The following is a 27,665-nucleotide window of genomic DNA, read 5'->3' on the forward strand; positions in this document are numbered from 1 at the left end:
GCTTGATACGGGGAAGGATATCGGATTCTGCGACGTGATCGCGAAATTCAAGTTGTAATTTGATAAGATTGAAAAAGAAGCGCATGGGAAGTGCGTTACGTTGAACGACGAGTTTCGTTGTTGCACGTTGTCGTCAATGCGCGACTTAAGAAGAACATACGAAACGGCGCTCGAAATTAAGCGCGTAACGGACGCGCCCGTCGTATACCGTCCGTGTTGCCTCGCGGAGCCGGAAAGAAGGACCAACGCGAAATGATCAAGAAATTGTTGGACAATAGAATTATTTGAGAGTCGGACTCGCCGTATGCAAATCCGATTACCTTAATGAAGAAAAATGTCGGCAATTACGGGATGTGCGTCGATTATCGAAAGCTAAATGCCAGATCGATCGATGACCAGGTCGCGACAAGTTTGGGGATCGTAAATATTTCACGGGCCTGAATTTGGCATCCGGATACTGTCAAATTTCGATGGCGGAAAACTCCATTGCGAAGACGGCATTCGTAACGCCAGAGGAGCACTATGAGCTTTTGCGAATGCCTTTCGGACTAACGAACGTCTCTGCCACGTTCTAACAGCTTATGGACGGCTTATCGTTGTCCCATACCTAGACGACGTCATTATCACATCGCGTACGGTGGACAAGGGGATGGAGTGGCTGTGGCAGCTACTGTAGACATTACGAACGCACGGACTCACTCTCAACTTGGAAAAATGCTCTTTCTTTAAGACGAAGATTGAGTACCTCAGTTGAAAAATTAACGAGGAGGGAGTGCAGCGGGGACGATGGAAGGTCGAACCTGTGCTGCAGATGAGGGTGCTGGCAACCATCAAGGAAGTGCGGCAATTGTTGAGACTTGCAAGTTTTTTCAGGAAATTCATTCGGAATTTCGCAAGGATCGTGGAGTTGATTACGTGACTGGCCAGGAAGGATGTTCCGTGGTGTTGGGGGAGGGGGGGGGGGGAAAGGCAGAAACAGGATTTCCGTAAAGAGAAGATAAAGAGAAGAACCTAACCACGATGATTTTCGACCCGAAACGGTCAACAGAACTACCTACGAATACGAGCTCCTTAGATGTAAAAGCAATGCTTATGCAGAAGCAAAAGGGTGGAGACATGACCGTCGTCGCCTACTTCAACAAACAGATTACGGCGGACCAGCGCACTACCACTTTTACAAGTTGGAAACGATGGCGGTAGTATTGGCGTTACGGTACTTCGGAGTTTACCTACTCGGCTTTACTTTCAAGGTAGTCGCGGACTGCAACGCTTTGAGAACGACATTCTCGAAGAAAAATTTATTGCCCATGGTCGAACGTTGGTGGTTGGACGTACAAGAATTTACCTTCGATATCGAATAGTGCGCCGGAACGAGAATGGCCCATGTGGACGCCCTCAGTAAAAACCCGCTACTGATATTGGATTTTGCGTACGTGGATATCACGGAGGCCGATTGGATAACGGCGGCTCAGTTGCAGGACGAGCAACTGGCACACGTTAGAAAGATCCTGGGAACGAGTGATCGGAATCCTAAAACAAAACACTACTTCGAGGAGTATACTTGAAAGACAACAAGGTATTCAGACGATTACCTAATAAAGGAAAGGCATGTGTGGTGCCGAAGAACGCGCGCTTCCAGATATGTCATCTCTACCACCACGACGCGGGACAACTGAGCGCGGAGAAGACGTTGGAGCGCATAAAGCGAAATTACTGGTTCACCAAAATGCGAAAATTCGTCGTTAAGTACGTGAAAGCGTGTATTAATTGAGCACATTATAAGCACACCGGGGGGAAAAACAGTGCAAGCTAAACATTTACATTTATATATATATATTATATTATATTATATATATTATATAAAACATACATACACATATATATAATATATATAATATATACAATATAAAAAACGAATAATTTAATCATACATGATGTACATTCGAGTTAATATTCTGAAAATCCCTGGAAACAAGATTATCTGTTAATTAAAATTCTCTAGAAATTTAGGCTCTCTTTATTCTAGGTGTACTAACGTATTCGTCGATGTTCTTGTAAAGAGAAACCTGGCTTGTCACTAAGATGACAATTTTGCATGATGCTCCTGTTCACGATACTGCTATGTAAACAAAGATACAGCGTGCAGGGTTAACGTAATCCGTTTATCCATGATTGGATTCCAAGTGATTCCATAGATATGCCACGGAAAACGATTCGCCGTCGCTATAACGACCTGTACCTCGCTGAAATCGATGCCTCTGATGATTCGATGAAATCGTATTGTAAATGATGTGATCATTAACATGTGACAGTTCATTCGAAAGGGTTGGATTATCAAATCTATACGTTAATATCGTAGAAATGTTAGGAATTTATCGATCGATGATCAAAGATACTTTGATTCTTTGTTCGTGACAGTATCTGAATTGTTTTGTAACAAAAGCTGATATCAGCGAGAATATTTTCGACATCGTTATGTAGAAAAACATCTCTATATTCTTTAATAAAACAGGATTACTTCCAAATTAATTTTGAATATATAACACAACGCTACTTTTACGACAGAAATTGTCGTGAGGATTGGTGGAATATTTTTAAAGCGATCAGATTTCTTTTCAGACGTGTATAAAAATAACTTCAGATCGAAAAAAACTTTATGCTCAACTTATCGGAGGAGAGATTAATTGCGAATATCTTGAAACATTATACAAACAGTCAATTGATGTCAATTTCTAATTTAATTACTTTAACGAAAATGGATAATTAGAACTTCATAATGAACTATTTAGAAACTAACTACCTCGTTAAGTAATTGTCACTTTGAAAATGTAGGATATAAAACATTTGTGTAATTATATCGTCCAGATGTAACAATTATAAAACGTTCAATATAAGTATTGTTACATAAGAATAACGACCAGCTTCATAGACTATAAAGAAACGATAACGGGTTAAACGGATATTTCTTTACGAATATAACTCTCTATTATTTACATTCTTTTAAATAATATTCTTCTACGTTTCATATCATGTAATATCTACTCTCTAGATTACCGTTAATTTTTCGAATGTAAAATAGCGACAAAATGTATTCAATTAAGTAATTAATAAGATAAGAGTTTAGAATGTGAATGTATTATAGATACGATGCAAGCCGGAAGGCATCCTAAGCCGAAAAGGAATAGTTATAACAAAAAAATAAATAAATAAACAAAATGAATAGTAGTCTTATAAAAATATAAAATAAAAAAAAACTTATTAAAATAAAACTCATAAAACTTACAACTTATGAGAATAAGTTACGATAGGGTAGAATTCCTTTTATCGTGTCCCGCTATTTCTAAGTAAAGATTCTTTACGATATCACTAGACAATTCCGTTCTATATTTAAATTTATCGAAAACTTGTGTGTTACGAGTAGATCGATCAGTGCCTATCAACGAAAAATTATAGAAACGCGTAAATATGTATCGATACACGAGAAAAGAATATTCAAACTTAATAATTCAATAATTCAAATATTAACTAGCCTTACGTGTTCTAAATAATAAAGTATCGTGAGAAACTTGATTTGATTTTGCACGCAACATGTAAATTTTTTACTTGATAAAAGTAATAAATGCGTTCGTTTTAATAAATTGTACATATAAAAGAAGAATAAATATTTCAAATTATATCGTATTTAACCACTTGGAAATTGTATAGAATATAGTGTCATTTTCCGTTGTTCTCGAAATAAAATGACAACAACAAAGATCGAGCATTAGAACATGTTGGACATAGGGTCTAATAATTTTTCTCGATATGAAAAATATCTGTTTGCTATGTCCCCGAGAGAAAGTAATAAGTAGGGTTTAATGGTAGACTTGGTACGAAATTCGCTTCACCGAGATGACTTTGCCACACCAGCATAAGTTGCCTTTTCTCAAGGAGAAAAGACACAGAATAGCGGAGAAAGGGCGGTTTCCTCCGTTGCGGATTCTCCCTAAAAGTGAGAGGGTTCGAGTGTTGGTCGAATCCAGATAGCGGCTGACGAATCTATGAGAACAGTGTTGCGAATAGTGCTTAAAGATACATTTAATCAAATTTTCACCATTATTCCCACGATATGAAGATTCACGATGTAATCAATGGTAGATCAACTAGCATAATTATAAAAAATTTTTTAATTCTCCATTTTGCAGCATTTTGAAGCAAATTGTACTTTTCTATCGGTATAAATTATCTTAAGCTCGGAGAGAAATACGAAAGAATCGTTGTTAATATAAAAATGAATGATCGGCACATAGAACTTCTTCCAAAATACTTCGACGGAATTCGCATCGTTGAAAGTTGTTGAAATATTCATAGTTGATTGGATTTTCATCGCATCGATGACTACAGATTTCTCTTTTAATGTGATCTCGCGATCACTATCAAATCATGTTCATTTCACGTACATCTCGTCCCTTGTTGAAATTCAAAATGTTAGCTGTGTCGCAAGTTGAAATTCGAACTAAATAAATCTTTTATCGCGGTAGATACTATAATATCCTCAAAGACAAAGTTATCTTAGATACGAAACGCGATAATATTGACCACAATTCTAAGCGAAAAAGGATTGATAGTTCTAGATTGGAGGTGGAGATTAAGAACGAAAATTGGACGAAAATTACGACGAAACTGCTCGGAAACTGAACTTTCCTCTGAAACAAGATATTCCGTTACCAAGATCGGTAGAATTAGGAAAGCACCTATTTCGTACACTTCGATTTCAAATTCTTAGAGTGTTACACCAATCAAAAGATAGCTTAGAGACGTCGTTATTTTGCAGAAGCAGAGCCGTCGTTTTATCTTTCTATCTTTCTAGATCTGTTTTCCCACTTTATCTCTTAATCTTGTTTATTTCTACTTTTTTCTTTCGGTTTTTTATTTGACACACGTTTACTGACAAAGTGATGCATCGCATACTTTATGTTCTTTATGATACGTCTAACAGATTTCCGTTAAAATACGGAATTTCTAATAAAATGTTTGTGAATGAAAGTTTCACGGAATTGAAAATATCACAGAATTTTTAAAAATCAGTATGACTTACATATAATATAATATATTACATAGATCGCTTCGTAAATTTTGTTGTTTTTTATTATCGATTTTCAACGAAGTATTGTTACCTATTGCTATCATTAGCCATGCCATTTTATACCATACTATTTTGTAGTTGTCTATTTTCTCAGTTGGTATTTAATTTACGATAAATGCAAACTTCAATAAGGTTAGGAGGCTAAAAGAATAATAGAAACCGAAGATCCAAAGCAAGAGCATTTGCGAAAATATTAATTAGGAACATTGTTTTTGAAATCGCGGTAGGGGAATGTTGATTAACAAATTTTAATCGAGCTCCAAGTCATTGAGATTTTAGCAAATTTAGAAAAATTGCTTCCTAAATGACAGGGCTGAAGGAGAATATATCAGTAATCGAACTCGTAATCCTCTAGTCTTAATCCTTTATTTCATGTCAAATTTCTGATAAAGAAACAAAACCTATGAAACTACATAATAATCGAATTGAAAGAATTCCTCTTGCTCGCAAAACAGTTTCATTTCTTATCGTATGTTACGATAATCATGATCAGATGTAATAATTCAGTTTAGTCGTGGACTGTATCGAGGATTCAGCAAGAATTTATCGAGAAAATTTTACCTAAGCGATGGTTTCAAAGCTGTTCTACCATTCTAGCTTGTTTTCTCACTCTTGTGTAAACGCTTAAGGGAATTATATTTTTAGATCAATCATCGCGTTCCATTCCAAAATGAACGTTATCGTTACTGGACTTGTCGCTGGTTTCAAATTCATACGAAAAATATTTTAACTTAATTATGTTGGGGAAAGAACAATACGAAGATTATTTATTTTCAATCTATTAAATAAAATATTAGTTTAAGTTGACAAAGAAACATCGCACTTTCGCGCAAAGATCTGCTTTGTGTTGCGACCGTTTGATATAGATGCAATGATAATGATCGTATAACCATCGCGAATTAATTATAGAGATTTGAGATGACCTTTCTGCGATTCTTTTTATCGGTGGAAATCATAAAGGACAGTAAAAATGCTGTTGCTTGTTTCGTTAATGTAATCTCCAATCTTTAGAGTATTATTCGATTATATGCTATTCAAAATTTTTTGATCACAGTTAATGGAAGATATATGTTTCTAGTAATTGTGTTCATAAGAGAGAAAATAAGGTTTTCTCTCAGATATAAAATGAAATACTTTGAAAAAGAAATATCACTTGCTTGTGTGGTACTTGGATGCATAGCTCTTATCTTAAAATTGCTCGTAACTATTTTTATTTTTTAAAAACGATCGGGAAGCATTCGAAACTTTATCGATTCTTATAATTTCGTTTCAATCTTTGCGACATATTTTTTGAAAACACATGTTTATCGATTTATCACGATTTCCACTTAGACGTCGCCGATACAACTCGATCTTTGTTCGACGTGTCACGAAACAATGGAAATTTCGATGCGGCAGATTAAAAGCAAAGTACTAGATTATCGTAAAACATACCTGACGATCAGGAATCATGTCACAGTCGTACATGCTTCTGTCACGTCGATAGAATGCGGCAGGCATGTAGGCAATTATAAATGACGATCAGGCTCGAACAATTCGATCTTTGTCTCCTTTCTTTCCCTTGTTTTATTATTTACGATTTAATATCTACTTTTATCTTTCTATATATATTACGAACTCTTTTTATTATTATTCCTGTCGATTTGTCTGGTCGTTCTCTCGCTAATTTCTTTCTCTCTGTCTTTTTCTCACTCACACTCTTTGTTTCTATCTTACTCTCGGTATGATCAAAATATACTATGAATCATCAACATCGTTAAGATATGTATGCTTTCCATTTATATATATGCATATATACATATATATAGATAGATATACAGATATATATATGTATGTACATTCATATATAGATTTCTATATATAGAGATATTTAATCTCTCTCGGTGCAGGTGATGTCGTTCGTTAACAAGTGTGTTCTCTGCTTCTTCGTTAGAATTACGATAATTTTTACAAAAATCTCTTTGCTTCGCTAATATGACCAGTTCCGGAAAAAATGGGCTCGGCTTTAGAGCCGAAGAAAAACAAAAATAAACGTTTATGTGTGTATACACACACACACACACACACACATATATATGTATATCTGCAGGAAGATCACTGTTTTTAGGCTACTGCCACAGGCTCAGGACTTGTCTCCGACGAAGAGTGGTACGATGAACCCCACTTTTAAAGTTTGTCGTCGCCCTTCAAACGGGGTTCATGATCCGCAACACGCAGCGAACTAACTTTCCACTGGTAACTTCTCTTGCGTATTAACAGTTTGCCGTCCACTAGATAGCACGATGCCAGATTAGCGTGAACCGGTTACCAGATTTTCACATGGTAATGGAAGGGCATTGGTTAGGCCTCGTTCTTTTTCTCCTATGATTCAAGATGAAACGACCAAGTCATTGACGATATCGCGAGTCGTCCAAGTTTTGCCCAATCGATTTCCCACCGATCACAATAACCAACGGAATTCTTCGTTTCTCAGAAATGGTGTCAGACACCAGTGGTCGAATATCCTCGACTTTCGTCGGCTATGATAACATTTCGAGTAATCTCGAACCTCTATTTATTGAATCCCTAAACAACGGTTTTGCATGCAAGATCGTAGGTTGCGGAGTCTCGATTGGTATTTTTCGAAGCAGCGAATCTTTTTTGCAGGAAGGAAACTGGCACAAGGCTTAACTCCCTTCACGGGCCATAATCTCTGTTTGTCACGCAATTCTTCGTCAGCCGATCGTGAGACAGTTATTCCTCGTTTCTTTTACGGTGTAACGCCTGGTTTTGTTCTTTTCCTTCTGTAACTGTGCCGTGTAATATAGAGGGACGAAGCGACGACGGAGGAGCAGCGGAGCGACGAGAACGGCGATGACGACGATGAGGAATAAATTGAAAACGAAGTCGGCGGTGACGATGACGACAAAAACGACAAAGATGAAGACGATGACCACTCGTTGCGTGTGTGCGGCACGGTCTCTCGCGTACGCATGTACACAGTGTGAGTAGACATGTGGGTGCCTCTGCGCGGTTGGTGTTTCCTACGTGTGCGCCCGCATACGTCTCCTCTCCTTATATTATGTATGTTATATTTTTCTCTTCGTATGAGTATATTTTTATGTATCATATATACAAATACACCGCGCGTCGTGGCGAATTGTTTTATGCGTGTGTAGACTCATATGTGCAGAAGAGCCGTGTCCACGAGTGTATGGCTTGTATCTGCGTATCCAAGAATATGCGTATGTGTGCATGTATGTATGTATGTATGTATGTATGTATGTATGAATGTCGTGTGTTTGACGAGTGTGCTGCGAGAACGACAGACAGAGCGCGTGTCGCTTCGAGAAACAGGTACCGGCCTGTCGAGTGCCTAGGGGAAGACTGGACTGGAAACCGACACGGTGGCAGCAGGACCACGGGGGCGAGGGTGTTTCTCCCTCTTCCATACCCTCTCTCCCTCTGTCGATGTTTCTCCGCCCTCCGTGTGCCCTCCGTGTGCCCTCGCTGCTTCCTCTCTTCGTTACTGGTGCGCTTCCTCTCTTGTTCTCTCTCCCTTTCTCTAGTGGTCTCTGCGTGAAACGTTGGAGCACAGGCGCGCTGACTCTCTCCACCGACCGACAATCAATACGTCGGCAGGCCCGCACTTTCGCCCGCGAAATCGTAATTTTCACAGTTCCATCGTTCTTCCAGTTTCCGTTTGCCGATTCCCTTCTGCGTCGCTGGGATTCATCTTCGTTTTCCCATCGTCCTCCACCACCGACCATTTTCTATACCAGATTTCCACGTTCAACGTGTCTATCGTGATTATATAGACTGGAATCTTACCTCATTTTTTTATTTTTTCACTTTTTTATTATCTTTTTTCTTTTCCGTAATACCCACTCGAGCGTAAAAGCGCGGGAATTTCTTGGTTACGGATCGACGGCGACGAGGATAGGAACATTTGCACCGCCAGTTTCGAATCTTTTGTTGGTTCGTCGACAATAGTCAGGCTTGGTTGTCGTTAATTTTTCTCAATATCGATCTTTTACCTCGATATCGCCTTCGGTACACTCGAATCTTCGATCGGACCGAATACCGAAATTTGAACGCTGGTTCGATCTATATTTCTTTCTTTTGGTCGGGAGATACGATAGGCGTTGTACGTTGTATAAAATTACATTTGCGTATATCGGTGAAGGGAAGTAATTTTGACAATAAGCTATTTTCTATGCGACTAAGCACATTCTGTTCTTAATACCATTCCTGTAAGCAATTTGTCCAAAAGGAAATATGAACAATAAAGTCGCAAAAAATCTTTATTAATCGACATCGCGCAGAGGATCATCGTATAAATTATACAAAACCATAATTCTTATTTATGCAACTTGTGCTCGTAAATCTGAAGCTGCAGTTCTTCACATGTTCGATGAAAATCTGATGACAGATATTCGATTATCGAACCATTAAGAACATTTTGCACCACTGGCGTGAGTCAACCAAAGATAAACCATTTTGCTCGCTGATTTTTTCTTATCACAAATTTTCTATAGGCGATACGGATAACTTAAGAAAATATCAATATGAAACGAAAGCGCGCGTTTAACGCTGTTTGGCTCGACTTTCGTTGGTACAAACTAATTATTATCGAGTCCGCGTATTACTAGCACTTGTTTGATGATGATTTAATCGTTTAGGAAGTCAAACAAGTTTGAAAACGAATTAATCTAGATGACGACTTAAATAAAGCTTTTAAAAAGTTCTGCGACCAATTTGAAGCTCGAATAACTTTCAGACTGGTATGTAGTACCTAGTAGTATACTAGTATATATAGTATATAGTATAATTTTAACAATTATTTAAAACGGTCGAAATATGTTGACTTCATTTCCTGGCAAAACAATATCGATTTTTTTCGTGCTAATGTACAATTTCAAATCGCTCACGCATTACTATTTGTAATAGATTGAGATTACTACCTTTTACGTTTTTTTCCAAAATTGGTTAATTTACATTCAGCTTCGCTCAAAAGCTTCTTAAATTTAAATGTACCTACCATGTAGGAAAGTATCGGAACATAACAGTGAGTTTTCTCATCGTTGCCCGTACAGATAAATAGGATTTTAAATAGCAGCAAAAGTAGCGAATTTATCTAATAATTTCTATACAAGAAGCGTCTTTATGAAGCAGCGTTAGATAATATTGCTAGAGAACGGGAATTACTATAAGACCAGGAAGTGCTATATTATTATAATCATGGAACAGCGATCTTATATATCTCCTTGCAAGGATAAAATGAAATCGTAGAAGCCAAGCGTTGCGAAGGAGATTTCGCCGCAACGAAATACGAAGAGAGCATGACGTAGAGTTAAAAATATATTTTACGAATGGCGGGAAAAGAAATCACATGCAAAAAAGCTAGAAATTCAAGTCTAGTCTCTTTAAATTATACGAACTAATCGTGTATATCGTCACCATATAAATTACCAAATCCGTTCTGTTTCTTCTTTTATTTTTCTCATTTCATGTTGAAGTTAAATACGAATAAAAGAGAAAAGAAATTTATAAAGTCGTAATACACAATAATACGTTTTTCAAGCATTTTCTTTGACGATAACACATTCAGAGATATAAACAAAATTTCATTTACATTTTGAAATTGGTACAGGAAATCAATCTGTACAATTCAGTAGAAAGAGATTGTGCGTGATCGGACATATGCAGTTACAAGATTCATACGAGACGCAGTGTTTGAAAATTTAACACATTTTTTTCTGTCTAGTTTGAAAAATTGATTTTTACAATATATCTAAAATTATTCGGCTTTTAAAGAATGGTTCAACTAAGAAATGACGTATTTTTATCATTCTCTTTCTTTTCGATGTAAAAAGGTAATGAAAAAATACGTATCAAATATCTTCCGTAAAACAACATCACATACAAATAGATTCCATCATACATTCACACTTACAAAGCTTCTCTTTCTCTCTTTTATAATTTCCAATATATGTATTTCGTTACAATACTTTTGTATTGTCCTCATTATAGGATCTTGTTTGTTATTTCGATAAGAGAAAAAATGGATCCTGTACAATTGGACCGGTAAAGAAATTTCAGAAAAGAAAGCGAAGCTAAACGCCAAAATGAGACAAAAGCAGTACGATTTGCAGAAGAAGAACACTCAGCAGGAAACGTGACTGTTGTACATATTTGCGGTAGCCTTACGGCTCGAAGGTTTCTTCCACTTGTAGAAGCACGCGAGAAATAAGAAAAGAGTTTTCAGAGAACACTCTATCGTAAAACTAACGCTTTTATTGTAATTCATCGCAAACGATAATGTCTTTTCTCTTTTACGATAACAAGAAATTCAATTTTTTTGCATCTATCGAGGATTAATATTTTAGATCCAGCTGCTACTCGATTATACAGTAAAAAATACATAAATAGAAAATATGTTTCGGAGTAGTAATGAATCAGAAGATGTGAACTTTGCAGGTCTCGTAGGGAGTAGGAAGTCGGTTTTTGTTTGATTTTGGTTTTGATGATGGAGTGCCAATGTATCTGCATCGACTAGATATGTACGTACCGTGTCATATGAAAGATTAGGAGAAGCAAATACCTTAAAAGAAGTCATCGAAAACGTCTTTCCACAGAAATCTATGTGCGATACTTTCCTACACACTTCGCACGACACGTGAGAGAAAACGAGAAATTCTACGCAGCTGGTTTACCTATCACTTCTACTTGATTAAGAAGAAGGTACATATTGTGCGGAATAAACTTAATACCGTTTTATATAGGTACGTGTAAACTGTCATGTTAGCCATCTTCAGAACTTTTATTAACAATTTTAATAATGCATAATACGTGAGGTGAGTCGATCAACCTTAAAGCGAATAAATTGAAATTGCATTTGAGAAAAACATTTCATATGCTCCAACTTAATATTACGAGTAATATTTAATTAACTTTCCAGGGTAACAAACAGCTATGAGCTTTGCATTCGCACTTTCATTTTCCGAATTTCTACTGCATATATGTAATATGTATATTATACGGTGCCACGGCAGCTCCTTTTTATGGACTTCTTATAGTTATAACATACTTCAGATGTGTCACATACAGTCGATGTTTTATGTGTCACTAGGAAAATAATTAATGGAGCACGACTTCGAATCGCCAATTAATGAGATATTTATTCACAGGAAAACCCTTCGATTTAATCCTTTTCGAAGAATTTACTGTTTGCGATCAGTGCTCTTTTGCCCACTGTACTGCATTGGCTAATTTGTACGAAGAACAAAAAGGAAAAGCTTTCGCCTTTAAGAAGCAATTTTTATAATGAAATTTCCCTCGAGCAAGACAATGGACGCATTGAATTGTATGATAATTTGAGGGAACATCGTTTGGAAACGGGACGTGCTCTTAACGGAATTTTACTTTTTTATTACATAGATCTTATGTTCTAAATAAAAGAAAAGGAAAGGAATGAAGAGGAAGGAAAAGAAAGGAAAGGAAAGGACAGTAACAAAGAAACGAAAGTAAAGAAATAGTTAAAACGGTTGTAGAAAAGAACGCAAAAGTAATTATAATAATAAGAATCGACAGGATGTTAGGTCGGAAGAATATTTAATAGATATTCAGCTATTTGTTATAACTCTGTCAAAAATTGCAATTTCACGTAGTATAAAACGTACGTAAAAGTTCCATTTGATCAAGTTACGAAATTACACTAAGAAAATCGAATTTAAGGGTTTTTACGAGTATGTCTTTGAAAACATATTCTTAAAAGAAATTAAAAGTTGGAAACTTTTTTCAAAAGAATTCAAATACCTGTTCTTCTAATTTGATTTTATATTACTGTTAGACATTACTGCTAGGTATGTTAGAAAAAAATATCGTTACACGAACAACGACTATTAAAAGTTAATGATACGAATTCTATTTCAAAATTGAGAATTTTCGGCCACTTTACAATTATGACACGACTTGCGTCGAAGTAAATTTCAAAGACATAAAATTTGAGAGGACAAAAGAGGAAATTAATATTTAAAAGTTGTACTACTTCACCGAGGAGCATCGAGAAATCTCTCCGACGAAAGAAGCGATTGTCCTTCCGACGCATCTAGCGAGTGAATACTCGAAACTCTCCAACTCTAACGTAATATAACGTAACAGTATAGCAAACCGAGCTTTATATTGAAATCATGCTTCGTTCGTCAGATAGACTACTCGAACAAAAGTAGCGAAAACAAAAATATTCGATAATATATTAGAAAAACACAAATATGGCGATACAACGGTTACAATTTTCTCCCTCTTTTTTCTAATCATACACAACAATCGACAATTAACGCTTTCTACGGATCTCTATGCCAATGTAACAAACCATTTCCAACCATTTATGCTTTGTTATTCTTTTTCGTCTCTAATTACATCGATCTAGAACAGTATTGCAACAAATTTTTGCGAAAGCTTGGAAAGAAATATTCAGTTGAATTCGGTTTTCTGTCTATTCCTTTCTTTCTTTCTCTTTCTCTAATACGTACACGTAAACAACATCATTGGATAATACCTCTAATCATCTAGATAATTCTAATAGTGTTACACCACATGTAGGTAGCGATTATGTATCGGTGGAACAATGTCCACTAAAAACTTACCATGGAAGAACCCATTATACCTACGAACTCAATTCGCCTGTCGAAGATTGAGAAGAAGTGCCTAGAACACATATATCGTACATTCACGTTGAGTGAAAAATCATGATCTCGTGCAACCGCGCTGATTTCTTGTTCGTTCTACTTTCTAGCGTAAAAACAAAAGCGACGCTATTTTCCCCTGTACGGTATTTCTGGCCGTCGTCGCGTCGCGTTGCGGCACGGCGCGTTGCGTCACAGAGCATGAGTTTTGATTTTATTTTCGCGACGAGGATTTCGACATTCTCCAGAAATAACGTCGTATATCCCTTCCGAAATTCGCCATAATGTGAAATGATATTACCCCAGTATATCTTTGCCTCGTTATCATTGAATAATATTTACGATATTATTATTACGTGGAAATACACACTCGAGATACGTCAAATACTTCATACGAGACAAGTGATGTGATACCTAATAAAGTAGTCTTCCCTGTGGAAATGGAGGGCAATAAAGTATGAAGGGAAGCTGTCGCGAGAAAGTTTCATTATAAAAATATTAATCGTCGTAGTAAAAGGATTCTTACATTTAGTACTTGCTTCATGTACCGAAACATGAATATATTTTTGCAATTTACACTTACTCGTACTCTTTTCTGTTAACATGGTAAAATGCTATTAAAATATTCCGCTAGAAATAATACCGAAGAAGCAAACAGCTGAACATTTTTTTTTCGAAGTCAAGAACAAATTGCATCTAAAGAGAAGAAACGTTAACGGTCAAGGCTTCGAAGAATTGAAGAGTGAAAATGCAAAATTCAACTCGTCTTGGGAAAATTTATTCGCGATAAAAAATGGAATACGAATTTCATCGGATAAATCTCGTATATCCAGAATCGTTCAAAGTTTATACCGGCACTGATGATGTTCTGATAAGTGAGCTAAGAGTATGAAGTACGAACGAAACATAAGAAAGTTTCGAGTTTTCTTTTTCTAGGCGACCCACTTCGCGAAACGAGACGATCAAATTTGACATTTTTTTTGTTTGATATGTTTGTCATCAACGAACATAAACCTGCTATTATTGTGTAAGATAAATCACATTTTTCTCTCTCCGTTGCCTTCTCTTCATTTTATCAATATCCCTTTGTTTCCTCGTTTACTTTTGTTCCATAGCTTATTCATTGCACCACTATCACGCAGAAGAGAAATCAGGCCGTTTCGTTCTTCAGAAACGTCGTCCTAAATAAGACGTCCAAGGAAAGGATTACGTTCTTGAAATTCTGATTACACTATTGACTCTTGTAAAAATAAATAAAGCAATAAATAAATCTTGAAAAATATTCTAAACGATCATTTGGGAATCGACGAAAATTCTTTAGTAAATCTTTTTCGATTAAATAGTTTGAAAAAGACATTATTGCTCGTAAAGTTATACCGGCCGTGTAATTACGAAAAAGGAAATGTCGACAAAATTTTATTTCTTCTCTTGCACTGAAATTTTAGTCACAGGAAATGGTGCCGAATTATCGAAAATGAGGATGTAAAAGTTTGCTTAGTGAAGAAGGGAGCTAAAGACTATTTTAAAATAATTATAACTTCCTGATCCAGAAATTCGTACAACCGTATTTCATAACTTCATATACTATAACATTTATGAAGTTTCCAATGTGAAATTAATTTTACGGGTACCACAATTTGATGTTGTTTCAACAGGCAGTTACCATTAGATAAATGACATTTAATTAAAGCAAAAAATATAAGCACGAACGATACGCCTTTTGCACTGTTCCAAGGAATCTGTGCTCGTTACTATAAAATTAAAATTGTGCAAACTTCGCATAAAAATTTCAAGATTTCCATTTTGTAAATTATAGAGATTGCCCGCGCTATTAAATTTGTAAAAAAATTAAGTGCAAATCGTTACAAATTTGAGCTTCACCATTTAAAATTTAATTTTTTATGAAAAATGAGGTTAACAATATTGTAAAATATTAATATACCTACGTAATTTATAAAATATTGCTACCGTATATTATATGCGAATGATTGTAAGAAAGATGAATATTGTAGCGAATACTAGAAAATGCAGGTTTTGATATTAAATACGATGTAAAATGCAAAATTTAACCGTTTTATCGCGTGTCATTGATTTATGCGCGGTTGATGCGGAGTATTATGAAATCTCTGCAGTTTGGAAATTAAAATAACGAAAAACAAACAACTTTGATATTTCTCAGTTCGCCAAGAAACTATACAACGGTTTAGATCTCTTTACCCTATTCAGATGCTTTCCTCATTGTCTGTTCCAGTTTATCTCTCGTAATTTATACGTTTCTTCGGTATTTCGCGTTTTCATTGCCAACAAGAGCCAACTTTTTCATTGCGGAATTGGGGAATGTTGCGGTATGTGTAGGTGTATAATTCACTTGATTGTGATCTGTTTTTATCAAAAATTCAGTGGTAAATTGTTATCCTTAAACAATTTCTCAAATTTGAATTTGCAAATACGAAAGGATCATTTGTTGTTTGAATTCCATGCTAGAGATCATAACAATTCGAATATCGACGAATAAAAGAATAATTGTCAAGAATAGTCTAAAGTCATAATTCAAGTTTTTAATAGTACATTCTTCTAGATATTCATATAGATTCTAGAGATTCATATTATACTCGAATGCTTTGAAATGCAACTAAAAGGTCAGATTAGTTTAACGTTAATATCAAAATAATGTTTCGATAGAAACGAAGTAAAAATTGTATGAAAAATGTTGATGCTGTAATTTAGCTGATCAAAAGGTATCGGTGTTTTAACGTAATGTCTTCTGGACATTCCGTTTTAATATTAGATGCAGTGTCAGGTACTCACTCTCGTATCACTTTGAAACTATTAGGTTCTATTAGGTGAACTATTAGGTTCACAAAATGAAACAGTTTACATTCAACCACTGATGCTTGTACTTCTCTGCTCTCGATTCGTATCTATCGATTCTATTTCGTTTTTACACTTAACTTAATTACTTTTTCTTTTCATTAATTATCGAATATAATTAATAATAATATATATATATATATAATTGTATTGGTGAATTTTGAATTTGTCAAATTCGTAATCGATTAAAAGATAACAACGCAAAGATTCCACAGATTTTACTTCTTAAGTTACGATTGGCCCATATTTTCTCAGCCTACGAACTTTGTTGCAAACGCTTCGCACTTGTACAATCTCGATCCAGTCTCCTTCAGAAATCCAGACAATGTGAAACGTCGTGAATACGCTTCGGATTTTCATTGAATGATCTTCCCTCAGACGTTATTACGATCGGTAAATCAGTGAACTTTCTCGACAAAGCCACGTCACTTGCTTAGATTTCTCCTTTCTTTTTTTTTATTATTCTTTTCTTTCTATCAGAAAGTAGAAGAGAAGATTGGAGCAGGCTATCTCAAGATGTGACTTTTTATTTTTTATGTAAATTGTGCTACAAATTTTTCGAACCCAATATTTTCGTTATTTTATATCTATTACGAAAGAACTTAATAAGTACAATTTTGATTATTTGTAATCTGCTTTATAAATTTAGTAATAGCATCTTTCCTCTGCTTGTTTAGATTAATAGCGATAATGAAATGTTCTTTCATTTATGTTTATTTGTTCCCCTATTTTTGTTATGACTGGAGATCATGCAAAAGCGTTGTGCGACATAAAATCCTTATACGCCATTCATTTAAGATAAGTAGTAATAAGTAGAAAAGGCTGGTAACTTTTCATTCCAGTACAATGGTCACCGATACGTGCAATTTATTGTGCTGGATCTAACACGACCGACGATAGAAACGACGATGGACGTTTTGAGGTGGTGCGCGTTGAAGATTGAAATTTGTGGCATTTCCTTTTAATGGACTATCACGCTCGAAAAACCGCATTACACTGCTTTTAATATAATTGCTGCGATGCTATAGTCTGTCTAAAGCCTTTTATTGTGGCTAGACGGTTAAGAAAGATCTCAATGTTTCCAGTTATGGGATTTACTCCCATTTGATCATGTTTTTAAGCGAAACAAAATCATGTAAGATAAAGAATAGATACCTTTTTATAACTTCATCTTGATTTTGATTATGAAATGGCGATCGAAACGGCTTACAAGAAATGAACCGAGTATTTAATTTATGGGAAACAAATTTTCCTTAAACTTCGTTAACTCGATATGTGCGTTGTAGGTTTCGGAAAGCTCGAATGAGCTTTTGTTGGAATACAATTTTACAAGGGACATACATATATGGTAATCTGATAAACTGAATTTAATTTATATATATGTAGGAAAACAATTGAAAGTATTGGAGACTATCTGAGAAAATTCAGGTTGTTGCTTCGTACAAACTTTCGCCATACAAAGAGACAAATGAATACGGAATGTGTCACGTGAACAGCTACAACTCGTTTCCTTTGAAACTATTGCAGAAATATCGGCATATCTTTTCTTTTCGTTTTAAATTACATGATATAGACAATTAACTCTGGCATAATACTAGGATTTTATCATGTTAATGGGGTATGGAATAATTTGAAGTCCAATGTATACGGTGGATATTAACCCTTCTTAGCTTTAGCAAAACGTTAATCAAACTTTCACTATCACTGGATAGATAATATAGACCGACGGTCAATATTAGTTTGTTCAATGGCTTCTGACATGTTTGCTTTGCATGCAGACGAAAAATATGTACGTTGCATAAGCAGATATATTACTTCCGAATTATTTGTTGATGGATGTTTACGTAAAACTTTAAAGAATTGTATTAGATCCAAAGTATAAAGACAAGGAGACTACATTGATATCAACTAATTATCTCGCGCAATAAATTCTGTTCTTTGTGGACATATTGTATAAATAAAGGACATTATTGGTTTAATTAGAAATTAATTTGATTCTTCAATGGGAACACCATATTGAATATTACGGGAACCCTGTGCAAATCGTTAAAACTCCAAGGGCAACAGGAACGTGAAAAAACAGGAAGCGGTAATGAAAGTAGTGGGAAGAATTTTAATGAATGATTAAACTTCTTGAGCACATAGCCTCAAGTTGGACTCACTGAAAGTTTCTTATGTATTTCAATTTCATCATTGCTATCATTCTACATTGCATCATTCTAAACTTTTCATAAATATATCACAAAATGCAAAAGGTAAAATGCTCTAAGGAAATTTCAAACTTTATGCAAAAAGATCAATGATGATGTTTGATGAAAATGCTGTAAGCGCAATATAAGCAAAATGAAAGAAATTAGAGTAGAAAATTGTAATGTCTAATGACAGATCTGCAGGTATTTTGCTTAATGATGAAATTAAAAATCGAAACAAGTAAATAAGTACATCCCAGAAGGAAATATTGATTGTGCACAATACGTGACGAAACTACACTTAAACTGAAGAGTCCTCTTGTTGACTAGAAGCTTAAAATTTATTAGTTAAATCTATTAACAATGTAATATATAATAAAGATATACTTTAACTGTCTATAATCTTAATTGATTTGGAATTCGTATACTTATAATATAGCTACGTTTTCCACATTTATTATATTTTCCTATGATTATATACATATATATATATATATATATATATATATATATATATATATAATCATAGGAAAAAAAAATATATATATTATATATATATATTATATATATATATATTTATTATATATATTATATATATATTTATATATATTATATATATATATAATAAATATATATATATATAAAGTATTACTTATATATAAATTATTTTTTAAAGTAAAATTCGAGCACTTGATGCTCGGAAATAGACAAAATTTGCAAAATTGGGATCGTTTCAATAAAATCATTTAATTACCGTTGTATTATACGTCATTATTAAATTTTCTAAAATGTTTGAGGTTTATAGTGACTTTGCCGAGGATCTTAACGCCAATGACTGCTTTTTGAGGTCGTAAATCACAGTTCACTGCGCACACATGTCGGGAAAAGTTCTGTCTTTCAGTGTCTTCAATCGTTAACATCTGAACGATCGAAAGTACGAAAAGTAATTTTTCAGTGGAAAATTTACCGACAAAGTCACCGCTTAGGATCAGTGAGATTTGGTATGTGCACGAGAAAATTGCTTCTCGTTATTCGGACATAATCCAGAATCGGTTTGTTGAGAGAGACAGTAGGCCGAAGTATTAACTTTAATACGCACCACTTTAAAACTCCTTTAATGAGAAACATTAATTAAGAATCCGTTTTAAGCAGAAATGTAAATCGTACATTTAAGCCTATGCATGTTTATATTGCGTCTTTTGCAAACGACTTTTATGAAATTCCTATTCCAAATTTTTTTGAGCACAACAGACAATGGAGTTTACAATTGAAAAATTCCGGCATATATTTTAAATACATCTTCTTATATGAATAAAAATAGGAAATGTGTTTCATAAAATCGTATAAAGATGAAGATATAAAGCATAAGCAACCCTGTTTATGTATGAAAACATGAAGGAGATATGTCCGTAGCAAAAGAACATTTTAAGAAGATTTACGACCAAGTTGAATAAGTTTGTTGAAATACTGGCAAAATATCTTTTGAGGTGTTTTAACTCTTTACGGCACCATTTATCTGTCAGAGTTTCTCGTATATATATATATATATATATAACCATGGACAGACACTGCGGAAGCTGTGGTCGTAGTTACTGATTGTAACGTGTCAGTAATGGGTCACTGTGGGGTTAGGTCGAAGATCGAGGTTAATTGAAGTGTTCGAGTGTGTCACTCGAGAAATTCTCACCAGATATTGGTGGCTTACGAATGTGTCGCCGACTTCTCCACTAAAAATTCTTTTTTATTCCTACCTGACAACCTGACAGATAAAGGCTACGATATATTCCTAGTATTATAACGTACTTTTATAAAAGTAAAAGGAGAGGGAGAAGATATAAAATTACTAAAAAAGTTATTAAAGAAAATATAAAATTATTATTTTGTAAGAAGTTCACGAATCATAAGCAAATGTTACACTACAGTAATAGACATCAAAGTAAATATAATTATTTATAACAATTCGAAATAAAGCAAGGATAAAAGGAGTAAGGATAACAGACAATAAAATTTTACATTTACAATGGATTTGAAATATATTCCGCGAAAAAAGCATTTGAAAAGATAAATATCGTGGAATAACTTCAAATATGTTAAAAGTATGCAAAGTATTCTGGGAAAATGTCGAAAGATAACATAAACCTGAATAATTTAAAGTTCAATCCTATCTTCCTAATCAGTCGAGTAAAACATATTGAATATGAAACATATTGTATATGAAGTAATACATACAATAAAAAAAGAAAATTGGTCGAAGATTTCTTTTAAAATTTCGTATGGAACTAAAATTTTACGATGTTGGTATCAGTCGGCAGATTACTCTATAGTTATTGTCTAATTTGCATTTACAATTGACACGAATGATGGACAGCCTGTAGTCTCTCTTAACACATTGATAATATTAAAACCTGAGTTCAACAGTGGAACTACGATTAATTGAAGTGCTCCAGAAATTTTTCTTTAATTTACCTTCCTTAATAGCGATGGCGTGAAAAATACCACACCCATAATTACCTTTTGACTTTTAAATTTACTTTATAATTATTTTTGAAATAACAACAAAAATTCATGAATTCTCATACTTTGTAACTTGTCAGTTCTTTTAATGAATTTTATTCTTAGATTTGAATGACAATAGAAAAATCATAACAATTCGACGATTTTTTAAAAAATTAATTGCAACAAACTATCATCTTAAAAAGATTAAACAAGGAAATTTATTTTATAATAATGATCGATCGATTGAAGATCCGTGGAAAAACCTGAAATAAGCAGGGGAAAGTGAAATGAAAGAAAGGAATGGGCATTAAAGGAAATAATCGTGATTACCAACGAATAAAGTAGGCGATGGTCAATAAAATATTAACTGCAGTTCAACCACCACTCTAACACCGGATGGGAAGAATAGACTGTACGAAAAGTATAGGTCGAAGGTCTCTGTCAGAGGATAGGAGGGGATAGAAAAGGGAAAGGGAAAAGTAGAAGAAAGATAGGGAAAGAGGTAGGAGGTGGCTAGACGGAGCTCTAACAAGTGGCTGCAGCCCGTAACGATCGCCTTCTGTGTCATGCACCAGACACTCGCGTGCTTTCTCTATCTAAGAGGTTTAACCAATACACACCAATTTCCCGTTTCTTTGTGATCATACGTGTGCACTAACATTAGGAAATATCGCTTAACGTGACACAAAGGTCGTTCATGACCGACTGATATTTCGCTCCCTTTTGACTTGAAATAATTTTCACCGCGACACGCCCGCAAACGGCGGTTGGTTAATTGGACCGATCGATCACTCCTATTACTTGACTACCTATAAAGCATTTTGTCACATATCAGTTTTTTTAAACACGCCATTTTTGCATTTTGCTCCTAATCGTCTAAGTTCTCTATGGAAATTTTTGAAATCGAAAAATCGTTCAACGATGCTGATAGATTTTTCTAAAATTACTCAATATCTTCTTAAACAAAATTTTATAGTAATACTATATAATTAAATATATTCACGATCATCGATATTTGTGAATCTACTCAATATAATCATTCAGCTTTCGTGGTAACTACCAAGGCAACCATCTGAAGCTGCTATAAGTAACACAAAAAAAACTAGACCGTTGATTATTAAATTAAATGGATTTTCGATACAAAAAATTCACTCGAATCTGTTTATTTGCTCTTCTGCCTTTGGTAACGATGTTTTCTTATGAACAAAGTGATTGTGGGATTCATGTTTGATTATTTCGTCTTATAAAGAGGTGAAGATTTCAGATGACAGCGATACAAGATTATCGTCAATTCAGATTCCTTTTAAAGCCACGTACCCTTTGAAATATGCTCAAAGAGGAAAACGAACTGTATTTCATTTGATTAAAGGAGCAGTAATCCTTTGATATTTGTTTTACAAAATATGATTAAATTGTAATAATATTTTTCAAACCTTTGGTTCGGCGTCTTTCTTTTAGATTAATATAAGTTCCAAAACTGTTAATTATCTAACGTTATTAAAAGAATTTACCGATTTGATTAAATTTACAGTTATATTTTGATAGTGTATAAGAAAATTTAAAGAATCTTATCCAATCCGACTTGCTGCAGGGAATAGACACGATATTTATAGAGAATCAATTCCACAGCTATGAGCAGAGACTATTATAAACGACTGAAAATCTTTGTGACCCTTTTTCATTTCAGAAATCAGCGACAGAGGCTAAAGACGTTTATGTCATTAATCACGGGACTAAAGTTTGTCACGAAATGGCCTCTGTAGTTAAACATATTTGGTTCTATTTTTCACTGTACTACGCATTTTCTTTATCTTTTTTTCTCGTTTTCTATTTTGTAAAATCGAAAACGAAACAGGTTGTTGACGAAATATGTTTTTGTACTTGGACTGATTAGATTTGCAAATGTTTAGGTTTTATTGAAATTATAATTTAATCTAAATGTGTATTTGCCATGGTGATATAATATGGTCGGTGTTTTGTGCATTAACCCGACCGAATTCATTCGATTAAAACTTTTCACAAATTCGTCCAACGTGCTTTGACTTTTATAGAATGATTTTGTATGTGTGCTTCCTAGCGTGTACCGACGACCATGTATACAAATTATAGGGTGTATACCGCAATTACACACAACGAAAAATTCGTCATAATTTTATGAAAACTCAAAATTGACGCCGCGACACGAAACACAAGTCATGTGACTTCCGATATATGTACACACACACATACATACATAGATACATATATATAGACATGTATGTAGCCATGATTAGAAGAGTGAGAATAAAAAAGGTGGATAACAGAAAGAGACAGAAGAGAAAGAAGTATGTATATGTATGTAGTACCAAAATATCTCTTAGTTGGAGCGCGTGGCAGCCCGGTCGCTGGATGATAGAAAGCACATGCCCGGCGTGAGAACTGTCAAATACAGTGATGTTTCTATTGAAAGTAAAACCATGGAGGCCTAAGAAGGGCACTTTCGTTAAGATCAAATCGATATCGCAGGAATGGTTAATGCTGCACGTTCTCTGTCGTAAGTAACACTTAATCCCCCGCATACACACTCTTTATGTATATCTATCCCGCTCTTCAGAGCAACCGGCACGCTTGTTTGTCCTTCTCTCACGTCTTACGAGTTCTACTCTTTCTCTGTCGTGTACACGGTTCTCTCACTTACCTATGAATACATGCATCGTTCGCGTTTGTACACGCTCTTACACGTGTATGATGGTACACGTATACGCAGAGTGACGTATAGATGAACACGCACACAAGCATGACTATTCTATAGGTGATACCGAATACCGTGCAACGGTGCAACAGAACGTAACGCATCGAGGTAAGCCGGGGTAAGACCTTAACCTAGCGCGGTTAAAAGCCAGGAATGTAAGCGGCTCAAATAAAAACCAAGTGATTAGAGCAAACAAACATTCTTTTTCTCCGGTTTCCGATAAATTGTCTTACCTGCTTTACTAGTGGGTGTAGTGTCTGTTCTATGCTACGGGTCTTTATCTCTAGGGTGGCTGGGTCTACGGGGTCGGGTGTCGCCATGATTCGAACACAACTCCGAGCTCCGTAGACTCGAACCGAGCCTAGAGGGTTCGTTGCACCCCTCTTGCTTCTCGTGCGTCCACACAACCCTCTCACAACACTCGTGCGTTTCCACTTATTTCCCTAGATGCCCCTCTATTCGAATTACTAGCCAATCGTTGCGTTGCTAATCGGCGACGCCAGCGACATTCAGTTGCAACGGCGATATACCTGCAACTTCTCGTCGTTTAACTATGCAACCAAGTTTCAAGAAGCTACGGTAGCACCATCTTCCGAGTTCTACTGGAGTTACCGCGTTTGGATAGTGCTCGTTTATTGCTCCTAGTTCTCTGTGTTTTAATCGCTTTTAAATCGAAATTTTTCTATAAAACTGAAAGAAAGACAAAGTACAGTACGCGTAGAATACAGCGAGGATGAAGTTTTCGAAGCAGGAATCAACGATTATACCGAAAAGAAGGTATGCAGTTTTGAATCTGTTAACGGCTTGCGCGCCATTAACAGAAATATGAAAATGGAGCATTGCATTAAACGCTTCGAAATCTCTTTTTTAATATATGTTATATTATATTAATATATATTATATTATATATATTATATATATTATATTATATATAATATAAATTTCAAACTAATCTCATTGACAAAATACAAATTTTATTAATATATCAACACCTTACACCTGTACGTATGATTTACCGTATTGTCTGTCGTTACACCTACGATCTCTCACTTCTATAGATATATTGTGTGAACTTAAGAAACGCAAAAGAACACGAATGAAGCGAGAAAAGATAAGAACGAAGTAGTAGGGTAAATATCGTGTTACCCCAAGAACGAAGTGTTAGGGTAAATATTACGGTACTCCGAGAACGAAGCGGTTGGATAAATACTCTTACCTCGATACTGAAAAAGAACGTTACAAATAAGTCCAACAACAAATGGGGTGATGTACCCCGGCACAGAAAACATACATATATTGAGAAGGTCGTAATCCGAATCAAAGGTATTAATGGCTCACTTCTTGAATACCTAAGGAAGAAAAAGGTGTACGAAGTGCAACAACTTTTGAAGTGTTTGCGAGTGTTGCGTGTGAAAGATATAGGAGTGTTTTGACCGAAGAGTTGAAGTGAAATTCGGTGACGGTGATATTGTCACGACCGGCACACTTCAAACCCGATGGACGGATGATGGAGATAAAGATGTGGTGGCACTAGGCGACAATGTATATCTATGTTCTAGAATGTTCTAGAAGAAGGCGTGCGTGCCAACGATCTCGGACGTCTAACAAACGCGCGGATAGTGGGGATATTGAGGGGTGATGAAGAAAAAAAGAAACAGATCCAATCGAAAGTCAAAAATAAATTCTCTTTTTTTTTATATTTTATTTTTCTTTTCGCTACTAATTGGATGAAAAAAAACTGATATGTAAGGATGGGCGATGGTCGCCCCCTACCAAAGATCGCTCACGGGTGAAATCGGCCTTCGAGTGTTGTACATGAAAAAACCCGCTTATTCCGTGTTTTACCGTAACGAGCAATAACTCTGTGGCGGCACTCGACGACGGAACTTTCCGACGGCTTCGCGACACAAAGCGCTATACCATTAAAGCGTAAAGCCGATATGCCTAATGTACCATCGATATCCCTACGGTTCTTCCGCCAAATATTCGGAAGAATGCATACGCGGCAACGGTCGCGGACATCTAACAAACGCGTGCGTAGTGAGGATATTGAGGGGTAACGAAGGAAAAGGATCCGTTCAGTTTTGAACAAAAGATTCATTCTGTTTCGAACAACGAAGTGCAAAGGGTCTGACGTAACAGCGAAGCAAACATATTCGAGAAGCGTGATTGTTGATTGTTGATTGTTAATTGTTAAATAAACTTTATCGTTGAACATCGAGAATATTTCCTGGGCACTTACATCCACCTTCACCTCAATCCCAAGGAGCGTCTTGACTTAAAGAATACATTGTAGAATTAAGGACCTCGACAGTATATTGACAAATAATCAAAAAAAGGCTAAATCTTGGAACGGTAATAGACTTGATCGTAGTAAAGAGGATTTTATAGATTATTAAATGATTTTATGAATAGGAAATGATAATATATGTTTGGGTCACAGGACGTAACATGTTGAAAATGTAATATTGAATATTGAAACTGTCATAAAGATTTTCATAAAGTAATTTTGACACAATTATCGCGTTATTTTATCAACAGAAAATTATCCAACTGTTCTTTCTTATAGAATTAGAAATTCTTATAGAATTAGAAATAAAAAATTCAGTAAATATTTCATAAAATAAATTTGCAACTTATATCAAAACATTAAATAATAGTTCCGAAAAACAAAACTCGAAATAAATAGAACCTATATGTTTAAATAATAAATGTAATAATAAGTAGAAGTATATTTTTGCTTCTATCAGAATTTTATTTACAAGCAGTATTTTCGAAATACACACTAGTATTAGGATTTAGTAAACATTTGACAATAGCGACTAATTAAGACGTATTCGGAAACATTTAATAGGACGAGATGCTAATAAACAAGTTTATCAATAGATTATGTTCGTAGTCGTGTTTGAAAGTTATACGTACGCGTCTAAAACATAAATATTACGATGAGACATTGTCAGAAGTTTGTGAACATTTATTTTAAAGCTATCGAACACATCTAACTCTTGTAAAGCTACACATGACTAGTTCTAAATGAACGATATTCTTGAGATGTATTTCGTTAAGCAGCAGCAGTTGATTGTATCAAACAAATCAATATCTCTTTTTTCATTTATTTGATACAAAAGATCAAATTATTGAGTCGAACGAATAATGAGAAATAAGTATTACTTACTACTACTAACTTACTTATTACTACTAACATAACTCGATAGATGACAAACGTGTTATCATGAATTACAATGAATTAAATTCACAGAATCTTGTATTTTATCATTATTCTTTCGTCACAAATGAATTCTTGATACTTTAAAAAAATTCAAAGTTCTACGAATAACTAGTATTCACAAAATTTAACGAAAACTAACTAGTTCGCATAAGTTTGAAAATTATTAGATACGGCTAATACATACACAATTCGTCAAACGATCCGACTCGCATATTTTCAGCTTCATATGGTAATAATACTGAAAAATATCGGTTGATAAAATTTACGGATTATTAATACCTTGCCTTATGTTGCGATATAGCCGCGTTATATTAACTAGATAAGAATTATTTTGTAGTTATTATACTTTTTTCAAATC

At 34.9% G+C, this 27,665-nt stretch overlaps 1 protein-coding gene across 5 annotated transcripts in view; it reads right to left on the bottom strand.

Annotated features, from left to right (window-relative positions):
- LOC117208527 (alpha-catulin) overlaps positions 1-24,511 on the bottom strand; it is a 69,108-nt gene extending 44,597 nt beyond the window's left edge. For 2 of the 5 annotated variants that reach the window (XM_033449735.1, XM_033449732.1), the window contains exon 1: positions 24,312-24,398. In XM_033449735.1, the coding sequence (XP_033305626.1) occupies positions 24,312-24,398 (87 nt within the window). Of the gene's footprint in view, positions 1-6,559; positions 6,756-13,752; positions 13,814-24,311 lie in introns of those variants that run through there. The other 3 variants (XM_033449734.1, XM_033449731.1, XM_033449733.1) reach the window with 3 other exon arrangements.
- Between the last annotated feature and the right edge of the window lie 3,154 nt (positions 24,512-27,665).

The sequence above is a fragment of the Bombus bifarius genome, unplaced genomic scaffold, assembly GCF_011952205.1.
Source record: "Bombus bifarius isolate JDL3187 unplaced genomic scaffold, Bbif_JDL3187 scf7180000008138, whole genome shotgun sequence".
NCBI classification, from domain to species: Eukaryota; Metazoa; Arthropoda; class Insecta; order Hymenoptera; family Apidae; genus Bombus; species Bombus bifarius.